The following is an 11,711-nucleotide window of genomic DNA, read 5'->3' as shown; positions in this document are numbered from 1 at the left end:
TGGCGTGGAGACCAAAAAATACAGAGGCCTCCGTGATTCGTGCTATATCCCTTGAACCCAGCTTGTTTAAAACAAGCGGACAGAACTAAGATCTGTAGCTTGAAGGATGACATTTGGAATTCATTCATAATTGTTGTAAATGCCAGCAAGTCCTCAGATATCCTTGTGTCGTGGCGGTGGTGTGATACATGACTATTGGCAAGTATATATTTCACACCAGATAGATATTATCAAGTCATGAGATTCACAACAAACTACGATAGTAACAGGGACACTTGAAAACAGGATAATAAATCAATGATAGATATTTATTCCGAGTCGAAGGCGGCGTCATCGATTCGTGCTCTCTGCCTTGCGAGAGCATTCACCGACATGTTGGCCCGTGCATCATCAGTAAGGTCATCACGGCGGCTCCTTCCGAAGACTTTTCTACACAACAGAGATCAGTTGGAGCGCATCAAAAGTGTATATACTCCACCTAGTCCACCATTCGAGGAGTCTGTTGACTCTGCGCTGCGCGTCTCGACCGGGGGGCCTTTCAAAAAAGTCCACGACGGTCTGCCAGAATTGCACGTAGTCGAAATCACCATCGACGGACCGCCATGATGTAACAGATGACAATGCAAATCGTACCTACCAGCAGTCATTTTCAGCTGGTGGACAGACCAAGTACTATCACTTACCTGACAGACGATGTATGCGATCGACCGAGGGGTAACCTTTTCCATTTTGATAATTTGTGCCACATGCTTCTTGACCTTGATTCCAGAAGAAGCCTTCCTGGCGCGTCTGTTGTTTTCGATGATGTCTGCGCCATCACCGTCGCCTTCAACGTCCTTTGCTGACGAGGGCGACGTAAAAACAGCTTTGTAGCTCTGAGAAGAAAACAGTAGGATCAGTGCCATCTGTGCTAGTCTGCTGCGACAAACCTGAAGCAAGATTTTGCCTTTAAAGAGACCTTCCTCCAAATTGTCCGAATTGGCGGTGTATTTTTCATACAAGTAGGCTGGAAAAGAAAGATCCGTCACAATATATCCCTGTGCGCGATCTCGAATCCCCGCCCTTACACTAATAAACAGTTATTATTGCTTGGAATCTCTAGTGCAATACTTACGTCGGGTCATTCCAATCCAGCTCAGCTGGACATAACAACTTGCCGCACCCATCATTGATGAATCCGCGGGTGTGTTTATCGTCCATGTCAACCGGGGGATCTGGCTTCAATTCGCGGTTGACCCATTCGGAAACGAGAGCCTTCAACTTGGAGGTATCGTCTCCTCGAGCGCTGTCAGCACCCTGTCTAAGCTAAACAGAGACTCAGCACGACAAAGCCAATCGTCGAGATAAGTAAAGCACACCATTTTCAACATACGCATATATTCATCGTAATCTATTTCTGAACTTTTCTTATAGAACCATGGCAAGGTGTTCATTAGGGTGATGTACCCTCCCTGCAGCCTGTCTTGCCTGTGTAAATAAATCTATGAGTGCGCTCATTGTAGCGAGACAGGAGGGGAAAGGCTTACTCGAGAGAAGTCTCCTCATCCTCGGCATCGTATCTCCTATCATTCTCGCTGACGAGATCCTCGATATTATCAAACAAAGCGACAGCTCGTCTGATGGCTCTTCCTTGAGCCATATAGTAGTTCACCTGCCTGGCGGATAGTGAGTAAAGCCAACTCAATGCACTGGTATGATGCACCAGTATCACATGACGTCCATACTTTTCTTTTACAGCACGCCCCGACTCGAGGGTCACCAGCTGGTTCTCCAGTTCGGCAATTCTTCGTCTCTGCCGAGCCTGCACCGATGCTAGCTGTGCTTGCGATGGTTCCGATGAAGGCTGCCGGAGGTCGTTGTCATGATACTGTCGGTCCTTGATATGCGACAGGCTGCCCTCAGTGTGCGACATCGAGACCGACTAGAGAAGGAAGAAGTGAGCAAATGTCTGGTTATATATGAGCAAGGAATAAGGAGAAGCCCGAGATGAGAAAAAGAAACTTAACTCTTTATATATTAGTCGACAGCTTAAATACAGTCAACAAAAATACCGGCGAGAACACGATTTGGAACTGCGAAAACGGTTGAGTAGCTCGGACGAGAGTCGCTTTGACACGCGTAGTAGGCAAACTACCGGAAAGAACCATTTAGTAGGCCAATAGGCTCCGTTAGTAATTCTGATTATGATGGCTGTGACCCAGGTCGAGTCAATTTGCGGCTACAACTATTAGTGTCATTATTCGCCAGCCTAATTGATAATCGGACTCACTAGAACTCCTCAGCGTCCGTTCAACCCCCTACCTAACCTAACTCGGAGTTGCGTCGATGCTAATGGTGAGGGGAGGTAAATTCCCTGATAGGCTGACGTACATTATAGTCGCCGTGATGGCCGGGATCATGGCAGCCTACTCCGTAGTACTAAGCGGTTCATTGAAGACTCGGATACTCGGATACTCGGAGGCTCTTAATTTAACGATCGCTTGCTGACGGTTACGACGGCTAAAAGAGACGGTGTTTAATTAGTGAAAGAGGTGCCATTCACGAAAACAAACCTTTGAGGTATGATAATAGACTAGTCGAGGGACATTTGACCGTACCGAGGTATGCAGGCTGGTGCAATAGCGCGAGGTTTCATTTAAGGTGTTTGCATATGCCACCAGTAGTGTTAGCGTCGACTAAGTTAGTTTTGAGAACATTTCATAAAAATTTTATACTAAGCCATTCTAGACCTACCGTATGTGTGTTAGCTCACCAAGCTGTCACTGATCGTTGTTCCCCGCACGACGATGACGACGCATGGATGTCGCGAACACCACTTTTCCACTGAATATGACGTGCAACCGCGTGTACTTAACGTTACGACGTCACCAGGCTCACGACAATAAGAGCGAGCGGGTTTTGTTCCACTCGTACTAGTAACTCTGCCAATGTTTCACAACAAACATCCTCCGAAGACTGTCGAAGCGGCACTTTTAGACAGGGTCTCGGAAAATCAGAGATCGGCCACTATGCAGAATGACGAACAGGAGGACAGTGAAAAGAAGGTGAGTGCAGAAGTTCAGTGTCTGTGTTACTTCGCAGCACTCACGTGATACTATTAGAAAGCTAAAGCTAATCGAGCCGGTGGCGTAGTACAAGCACAGGCTACCCGCAACACCCGCCGCAAGCGGAAGCGTGATGATGTCGACATCGACTTCGAGCATGACTCCAACAAGGAGAATCATATCTCTTCGTATCGTGCGCCCAAGCAGCCGTTTCCGCCTGGTGCTCCCACTAAGCGCATCTGTCGCGAGAAAACGGGCACCGAATGGCAGTCAGTCCTTGATATTACCAAATACGGAGAGGAGGTACGTGGTGGCGTCCACATAAATACCGATCTTTGTCGATGATTTGTTCCAGCTTCTGCTCTCGAACCAGAAATAGTGCAACTGAATAACCCCAACAATAAGGAGCGCAATGATATCCGTCGATGATTTTAGCTGATGGCCGGTGTGACCAGAGATTCTTACCAAATGGGGTTTTCCAGTCATCCGAAGCGATTTCTGCTTGACCAAGTACGAATATAGTCAAAAGTAACCTAACTGTGACAAGCAAAGCATCGATCCAGTGGACACGTTTGACAAATTTTGAGGAGGGAAACTCAGCATCGAATGAAATAAGACCGGAAACTCCAATGAGAGTCTTGCTACAGCCATATAGAGTACCAACGCGGCGTCCTGGGTGACAGTGAGAAATTCAGCATGTATCAGTAACCATGACACACGAGGTGAGCTCAGTCAGGACAGCGCTAATAATCATGCCAAATGCGCCACCCACAGGAGCACCCGCTGCAAAGGTAGAAAATGATATTGAACGTGTTCTTGACGGCGGGGACACATGCGCTAGGATACCAAACTAAGTAAGCGAGTGAGTGCTTTTGTATCAAAAGCCTCTCAGAATAACTTACTGAAGGTGGTATTGTAGCGGCGCCTCCAATGCCTTGGAAGCTACGCAATACGGCGAGAGTAATACCATCTGTGATCACATTGTGAGTGGACAGAGCACGCGAACGATCTGAAATGCACGCCAACTGTGACCTTGTGCAATGCCGCCACAACAAGGAAACCCGACAAAGAATACCAACCATAAATGCCCTTCGTCCATAAACGATGATCTGCCTAAGTACAAGAGAAGGCAACCCTAACACAAGGTGAGCCGCCATGTCAACATAGACAAATAGAAGTGGCAACGCACAGAGCTGAAAGACTAAGCGAATGCGAACCACTGATGCTGCTCTTCTTCGATAGCTAGTAGATCCTTCTCAATTGTAAGAAGTGAGATAGAGACAGAGGTGGTATTAGATCAAAATACGCACTGATACTCGACAGCTACCCAGCACAGCTCTTACAACAAGACCAGCGCTATAAATGGTGATGATGAACAGTTTGCGACTATTCGTCATCTGGGTGCAGCATCAGCTCCGGGCGTACTTTCTCATCAAACTCTTCGGGTGTCAGGAATTGGAGTGCAACCGTCGCCTCCTTCAGCGTTGTTCCTTCTCTGTGTGCTTTCTTTGCGGCCTTGGCTAATCTGCAAAGTATGATTGACTTCGAGCAGATTTGCACACTTATAATTAGCACGTACTATCATAGCCAAGGTGGCTGTTCAGGATTGTTGCCAGCATCAAACTCTTGTTCAGGAGATGGTTGATGCGCTTCTTGTTAGCTCGGATGCCAACCACGCAATTCTTTGTGAATGAACGGGAAGCTGACAAGTCCAAATAAGCGGGCCAATAAGTGTAGTCTGAGTTATGAGCCCCTACCATCAGAAAGAGAATGAATGCTCTGCAACACATTCATGATTATGACGGGTTTGAAGACATTGAGCTAAAACAAATCATTAAATGTCAATGCGTCGTATGAATAATGGATACCTCGAAGTGTCCGTTGGAATTAGCGATGCTGACAGTGGTCTGGTTGCCCATCACTTGAGCAGTGACCATAGTCATGGCCTCGCACTGCGTGGGATTGACTTTACCGGGCATGATACTGCTGCCAGGTTCGTTCTCGGGGAGCATCAGTTCGCGGAAACCACGGCGAGGACCAGAGCCAAGGAATCGAATGTCATTAGCGATCTTCATCAGAGAGCAAGCGATGACATTCAGAGCACCATGAGCCTCGGCAAGGGCGTCGTGGCAAGCTAGAGCCTCAAACTGAGGGTTTTGATCAGAAGTCAGACAAAGCACAAACTGCGAGATGTCTTGCCTTGTTTGGTGCGGTCTGGAATTTCAAGCCCGTAATGTTGGAGATCTCGGCTGCAACCCTCACATCAAAATCCTTCTTGGTGTTAAGACCCTGCACGACACCTTAGCGCCTATATTCGTTGGATGTTAGATGACCTCACCGTGCCAACAGCAGTTCCACCTTGAGCCAGAAAACGTAAGCGAGGGAGGACGTCCTTAGCACGAGCGATGCCATTATCGATTTGCTGGACATATCCGCTGAACTCTTGGCCAAAGGTCAGGGGGGTAGCGTCCTGATGACGATAAGACGGCGTTCAAATTTAAGGCCGACCTTTTCATAGAATCATACCTGCAAGTGCGTGCGTCCAATTTTGATAATGTGGCTGAATGATTGAACCTTTTCGTCAAGTGCATCCCTGAGTCCTGTCAATGCCGGAAGCAACGAGTGGCTGATTTCAGTCACGGCGGCGACATGCATAGCTGTTGGGAAGCTACGGTTACCAGTAAATTCGTTGAATTAAGCAGTCCTCGTGCGGAAACTCACGTGTCGTTACTACTCTGGCTCATGTTGACATGGTCATTGGGATGGACCGGATTCTTGGAACCGAGTTCGCCGCCAAGAAGTTCTATCGCACGATTCGAAATCACCTGTTAACAAATGAGGTAAAGCTGCTGAGCGCTCGAGAGTTTGATATGCTCACCTCGTTTACGTTCATGTTGGTTTGAGTTCCACTTCCAGTCTGGAAGACAACCAAGGGGAAGTGGTCCATGAGCTTACCGGAAATGACCTGAAGAAAAGCTTAATTCAAAACACACATCCGAAGCCCAGGACGCAATCTCTCACATCATCAGCTGCTCTCTGGATGGCTTCGCCTATTTTAGGATCTAGGCCATAGCTAGCGTTAACGATGGATGCTGCATTTTTCACCACGCCAAAGGCCTTGATTAGGGGAGGCGGTAGCCATTGTGAGGGACCACCAATATCAAAGTTTTGTAGCGACCTGGGAGAAAGATTCAGTGATTAAGTATGTACATCAGATCAAATATGCACACCGTTGTGTCTGTGCTCCCCAATAGCGATCGGCTGGGACCTGGAGCTCGCCGAAGGTGTCACGCTCAGTGCGGAAGGACTGGTTTGACTGATATAGATATAGTGATCACCTCTGCTGAGTGCGAGAAACTAACTTACCATGACGAGACGTAAGGCGTAGTTGGAGGAGTCCCTGTTAGCCTGTTACATAAGTGATAGGCGGAAGCAGTTCGACCCGGTGGTGAGACTATATGCGCTATAAATGAGTAGTTTCGATCAAAAGAGCAGTGCTACTCACTCTTGATAGCCACAGGTTTCACAGCGATCTAGTTGCAATATTAAGGGCTCGTAAAAGCCCTTGCAAAGGTGATAGCTGTTAGGTACAATCTAGGTCTCGGCTGACACGTGAATATCTTCCGGCTCGAGAACACCCTACAAATCAGTAGGCGTAGACGACGCAAGACTAGATTGAGAGAACCAACTTTAGATTAATATTACGCTGCTAAATCAGCACCTACAGAGGGCATGAAATGGCTGAAGAGCATCCTAATCCATAAAGCTATAAAGTCCAAAGTATGCCGCTTGGAAAGCCATCTGCAAGAACGCATTGGGGCTGAAACCATGACTCGTGATAAATTCTTTCTGTAGCTTGAATTCGAGTGTCGATAATCCGCTGGCAGCGGATGGAACAAATGTTCGTTCACAGGTCAAACATATCGCACGAACACAAAAGAAATACTGAATAAACAGAAACTCACCTTGCGCATCAGTCACGCACGCTAAACTCTTTGGCGTGAAATTCAAACTGCTCTCTCGTCTGCACAGGCTCCGTGATTCTGATCAAAAGAGGTTCTACCATATCGGTTGAGAAATAAGATCTACAAGAGAGTCATCAGCATCAAGAAAATCGGATGAAGATCCGTACTTTCTCCGAACTTCCAGTGCAGCGGAGTGATGGTCGTCGCCTGGTCATGAAACGTAACATGACTCAAGTCGGACTTTTCCGTGTCTAATGCGGCAATGGATGGCCCTGCGGGCATATGCCTCGTTTCTTGCAACGATCTTTACTCTTCACAAACTACCATTCATGTAAGCGCAATGAGTCACTTTGTTAAATTCAAATATCACTGAGATAGTAACTGCTACATCATGAGTCATCATCATCATCAACTCTTGCACGCACTGCGGCAGGCGTCCCATCACTAACTTGAAAATATGAATGAACGCCTTTAATCATCCATTTCCTGTCAGGCACCATACAATCATCATTGGTAGAACGAAGACTAAGGTTTGCTTTTCAGCCGATGTGTCAGAGGAAGTCGATGATTTTGCTCACCTCAAGAGGTTACTAGTACGCGTTGGATTGTACATCCGACTCACTCCAAAAGGTGCCTTGGGGGTCTTCCGATGATTCACTCCAGAAGGAGCCTTGGGGGGTTTCTGACGACAAGTCATGCATTGAATTCGCTGAGAAATGTGGATAGGATTGCTGTGCGAATTGCGTGTGCATGTCCGACTGCACATACGCCGAGCACTCCACTCCTGAGTAAAGCGCCTGCCCTGACTGGTGGACGGCGGAAGCTGAGTCAGAGTCCTGTACATAATGAGCGGTTGACGACCACGTTGCGAAAGGGCTTGTTTGCTGGAATTGCGGTGAGATATGGAAGGGCAGGGCAATGTTATGCGAGGCAGTATTGTGAGATGTAGTGGTGTTTGCTGCCGCAGATGGTTGTGTCAGTTCATCCGGTGACGTAGGAAGGTAGATTAAAGCCGGTGATGTGAGACCCAATTTGTCTGACAAGAGTCGCCTGCCAAAAACATGAGTGTGGAACCGTCAGACTGTTAAGACCAACTCACATTCCCTTGTCGTGTAGATATTGGAAATATAACGTCATTGGCTCACGATGAAGGTTGGAATTAAAGGCGGCTTCCATAGACAGGTTTAGGGTGCGGTACTTGTCAGCATACTGATCACCCTTAAACTTTATGACATCTCCGGACATCGAAAGACGGCCTTCAGCATATCGATCGACGAAGCACATGACCTAAAACATTGTGCGGTACTATTAGCACATGAAAATTAGGCTACGAGTCTCTTACCGAAACCCCTGACATCGCTAACATAGGGCACGTCGTCGTCGTGAGCATTTCCCTCATGTCGTCATCGAATAGAGGCGAGTTCTCATTTAGATACCAATATTGGTGATGTGCGGCTTCCAAGCCATCGTGAGAAAACAGAACGAGTCGGCCATTTTTGTGACCATGCAAAAAATATGTGTGCTGCTCGCTCGAGTTGTAGATCACTGCTCTACGCTCCATCATATATTGTATGCGTCCCTTAGCGGACAGTTTCTCTTGCGGCTCGAGGGAGTCATGGTAAAAAGGTGTGCACACTGACTCTGTGCTCTCGATAAGCTTCGAGCGACAGGACGGTAAGGCCTGGATGACGAGGGTCGTGACGGAGGACGTGATCTCTAACCCTGGCCGTAAATCAGCACGTGGCACGGTAAGCTTCACGGTCACTGTAGCACGTACCAGGGTGATCAAGCGATACTTTCGCTTCATTGACTATCTCTCTAGCGTAACGGTGCATGCTTTGTCTTTGTTTCCTCATCGTATTTATGCACCAACCTCTCGTCATGATCATGTCCATGACCGCTCTCCTACGCGCGAACTCGATTACTTCTACATCTTCTGATGGGTAGTCGGTTAGTCTCAGAGGGTCGGGTCGCCCCGAATGCGTCGTAGTTTCCGACTGGCAAATAGCGCTCTCTAAATCGTCTGGCATTAGCACAGCACTCCAGGAAGTGGGTGGGGCGGTTGATGTTGTCAGGTTAGTCAGTCGCGAGTCGTGGTAAGGATGCAAACGTTGTGTGTTGCTCCATTGTGCGGTGCGGTGCCTGCCAGTCATATCATTGACTCTGCGTTGATAGGACATAGTGCCAGTAGTAGACTCAACTGCACGAGATTGCTGCATGTTCGTGATAGAGGCAATGTAATTAGAGCAAGTCGATTAAGTCGGAGCAGTTTTTTTCAAATTCAATTCAGGAAGGATTGGCCTGCTGGAGTTGCTCAGGCTAGCCTGAGCGTAAAACCCATCAAAAGGATTGGACACCTGGATACTGTATAAACTTACTAATCATTAGGGGTATTTCGATCTTCTGGTAAGTACGAGGCAGCATTAGCCACCGCAGCCGTCCACTCGGATAACCTCGTGCCACGATGAGTTCGTAATAAGGCTGCATGATTGACTCATCATGCGAGTGGGTTGTGGGGTGGCTCCTGATGGTTTAAAGTTCAATCGTCGTAGGGATCGAGGGTGTATGGTGACTATAGCTTACGGTTCGGTTTGCGGCCTGCCGTGATTCCTTAGTCGGATCATACTACTAAGATTCGATTTCGGTTAGCACAGCAGCGTGTCGGAGAATAGAAGAGGATCGCGTAACCTATCGGCCACCATAAGACCCATACAGCTGAGCCGTCACTGGGTTAGTATAAACTCCGTCAGAAAGGAGCTATCATATGATAGTCAGGCATTAGTACTAGTAAGGGAGATTGGTATAGAGTTACCTTGCTGTTGGCTACTCGGACTAGGGCGAAAGTCTTCTGACACGAGGCATTGATCGCCGCCGCCGTCGGTGATAACCTTGTGCACATATAATCGTAATACAGTTGCATAGACTTTGGGGTGACTACCTGATGATTTTAAGTTCAATAGGGAAGGGATCAAGGTTTGTCACAGTCACTTGAATTGCGAAGCCTCAACTTACTCATCGGCACAACCCGGGTACCTGCTAACCTTTAAACTCCACGCTTCGCCTGCCAACAGGGCCTGACATGGGTAGAGGGTGTGGTGTGGTGTATGAACGAGGCCGAATTCGCGGCGCTTTGAAGGCTCATCGGCACAACCCGGGTACCTGCTAAACCTCAAACTCCACGCTTCGCCTGCCAGGCCTGGGTGAGCCAATGTATGAACGAGGCTTATCATCTTCAATAATCATTTTATATGCCCATTTTATTTCGCACTCAACATACTGAATCTGTATCGAGTACGGAGTTTGAAGAGAGCTGTCGAAATGTCAACTGGGTGAGATCAGTACGAGTGCTCAACGTCGCAAGCACCGTACTAACTGGTGCCAACATGGACCAGCAAGAAAGCGCACAAATACTTCAAGTTAGTGAGCACATGAAAAGAAACAAGGGAAACGAGCTCGTGAGGATGCTGGCAGCCTTGACTATGATCGAGACAATGTCATAGAGCTCAATAGTAGTTTTATTCCGTATCATTTACTAACCCGGGACGGGTGGCCTCCATTTTAGTACAATTGACCCGCACGTAGCACCCGTACACATGATGTTACAACTGGGGTGGTGATGTGCACCATCACGATAGCCACTGTCCTTGCCAAAAAAACAAAAGTACTAGATACATGTACACACTATGAACAAACTGCCATCAGAGAAATTAAATAATAACACAGACACCATAGACCAAATTATTCATCCAGTTCTGAACAGCTTTCATCAGATCCAGAAGTAAGTATGCGTACCGATTCATTGTCGGAGGAACGACTGGCGCGCCAAGGCTTACGGTCATCATCATCACCAGGATCAAATTCGTGCCCTCTATCCCCTATCGTCACCATCCCCCCGTCACGAAGCATGTTTCGGATCGATCCGATCTGGAGATCAATGTCCTTCAACTCCGTCTGTGTGAGCTCGGTCTCATCTTCATGTATAGACATAATGAGTTGTAGTTCGTGAGCGCGAATGCGTTGATATCTGAGGCGAGTAGCAAGAGCCCGGCGAGTGATGCGGGAAAGCTCGAGCATGCGCTCATTGAGGTAATTCAGGCTGTCAGTACCTGGAGCACCGTGACAGTGTTGACTCCACTTTGAAATATGAGTATTGGACTTCAGTTTGTCATCTAAGTTGTGACTTACGGTTGTTTTTAACGATCTCGCTTTCTTCGAGGGCAAGCCAACTTCCTCACCACCTTCATGTAAGGTGTACTGGAGATGAGAGCGCTTCAACTTGTGCCGACCATAACGACCAGAATCAATACTTTGCACCGTCGCTCTGGAACTACCCTCATCAACGGGAGCAGCATCAGACTTGGTCTTGGTGTCCAAGCCAAAGTCCTTCATAGGAGAGCTATCAGGTGCCACTGACTCGGATGTGGGCGGTGTGGATGGTGGACTGCTCCTGGATCGTCTGGATTACTGATAATGTAAATGAACTTCGAGGCAAACAAGTTGAATAGACAGACCGAGGCTGGTTCGTCTTTGAAAAAATGCTGCTGGTCGACTCCGAAGAGCCACTCATCCTCAATTCTGGCAGCACAGGTCGCTAATATCGATAATCCAAGACTCAAGAGTTCTTACTAATATGGTGACGTGTAATCAGTAGTTATTCGACTCTCACGTTAGTGAGAGACTCTGGGTTTTGTCGGACACAAAT

General features: G+C 47.7%; 4 protein-coding genes across 4 annotated transcripts; 1 reads left to right on the top strand and 3 right to left on the bottom strand.

The window, feature by feature from the left end:
* Window positions 1–308: 308 nt before the first annotated feature.
* Window positions 309–1,912, bottom strand: F5891DRAFT_957767 (uncharacterized protein; the record flags this gene model as incomplete). The annotated part of the gene is made up of 7 exons (XM_041375510.1): window positions 309–429; window positions 479–633; window positions 747–875; window positions 930–1,068; window positions 1,115–1,305; window positions 1,359–1,467; window positions 1,527–1,912. 7 exons carry the CDS (start codon window positions 1,910–1,912, stop codon window positions 309–311), a joined length of 1,230 nt encoding a protein of 409 aa, XP_041222625.1.
* A 1,015-nt stretch (window positions 1,913–2,927) lies between these two features.
* Window positions 2,928–3,423, top strand: F5891DRAFT_1192472 (uncharacterized protein; the record flags this gene model as incomplete). Its single annotated transcript, XM_041367608.1, has 3 exons — window positions 2,928–3,044; window positions 3,102–3,347; window positions 3,400–3,423. The coding sequence occupies 3 exons, from the start codon at window positions 2,928–2,930 to the stop codon at window positions 3,421–3,423; spliced, it is 387 nt and encodes a 128-aa protein (XP_041222624.1).
* A 1,007-nt stretch (window positions 3,424–4,430) lies between these two features.
* Window positions 4,431–7,224, bottom strand: F5891DRAFT_1130085 (L-Aspartase-like protein; the record flags this gene model as incomplete). The annotated part of the gene is made up of 13 exons (XM_041364484.1): window positions 4,431–4,569; window positions 4,620–4,746; window positions 4,802–4,865; window positions 4,913–5,191; window positions 5,244–5,333; window positions 5,383–5,514; window positions 5,571–5,712; window positions 5,766–5,869; window positions 5,923–6,009; window positions 6,066–6,222; window positions 6,275–6,360; window positions 6,978–7,056; window positions 7,217–7,224. 13 exons carry the CDS (start codon window positions 7,222–7,224, stop codon window positions 4,431–4,433), a joined length of 1,494 nt encoding a protein of 497 aa, XP_041222623.1.
* Window positions 7,225–10,747: 3,523 nt separating this feature from the next.
* F5891DRAFT_1192470 (uncharacterized protein) lies at window positions 10,748–11,398 on the bottom strand (the record flags this gene model as incomplete). The annotated part of the gene is made up of 2 exons (XM_041367607.1): window positions 10,748–11,143; window positions 11,195–11,398. The coding sequence occupies 2 exons, from the start codon at window positions 11,396–11,398 to the stop codon at window positions 10,748–10,750; spliced, it is 600 nt and encodes a 199-aa protein (XP_041222622.1).
* Window positions 11,399–11,711: the final 313 nt, after the last annotated feature.

Source organism: Suillus fuscotomentosus (assembly GCF_016647785.1).
Source record: "Suillus fuscotomentosus strain FC203 chromosome Unknown F5891scaffold_50, whole genome shotgun sequence".
In the NCBI taxonomy this organism is placed as follows: Eukaryota; Fungi; Basidiomycota; class Agaricomycetes; order Boletales; family Suillaceae; genus Suillus; species Suillus fuscotomentosus.
This window is presented reverse-complemented; position numbering and strand designations above follow the sequence as displayed.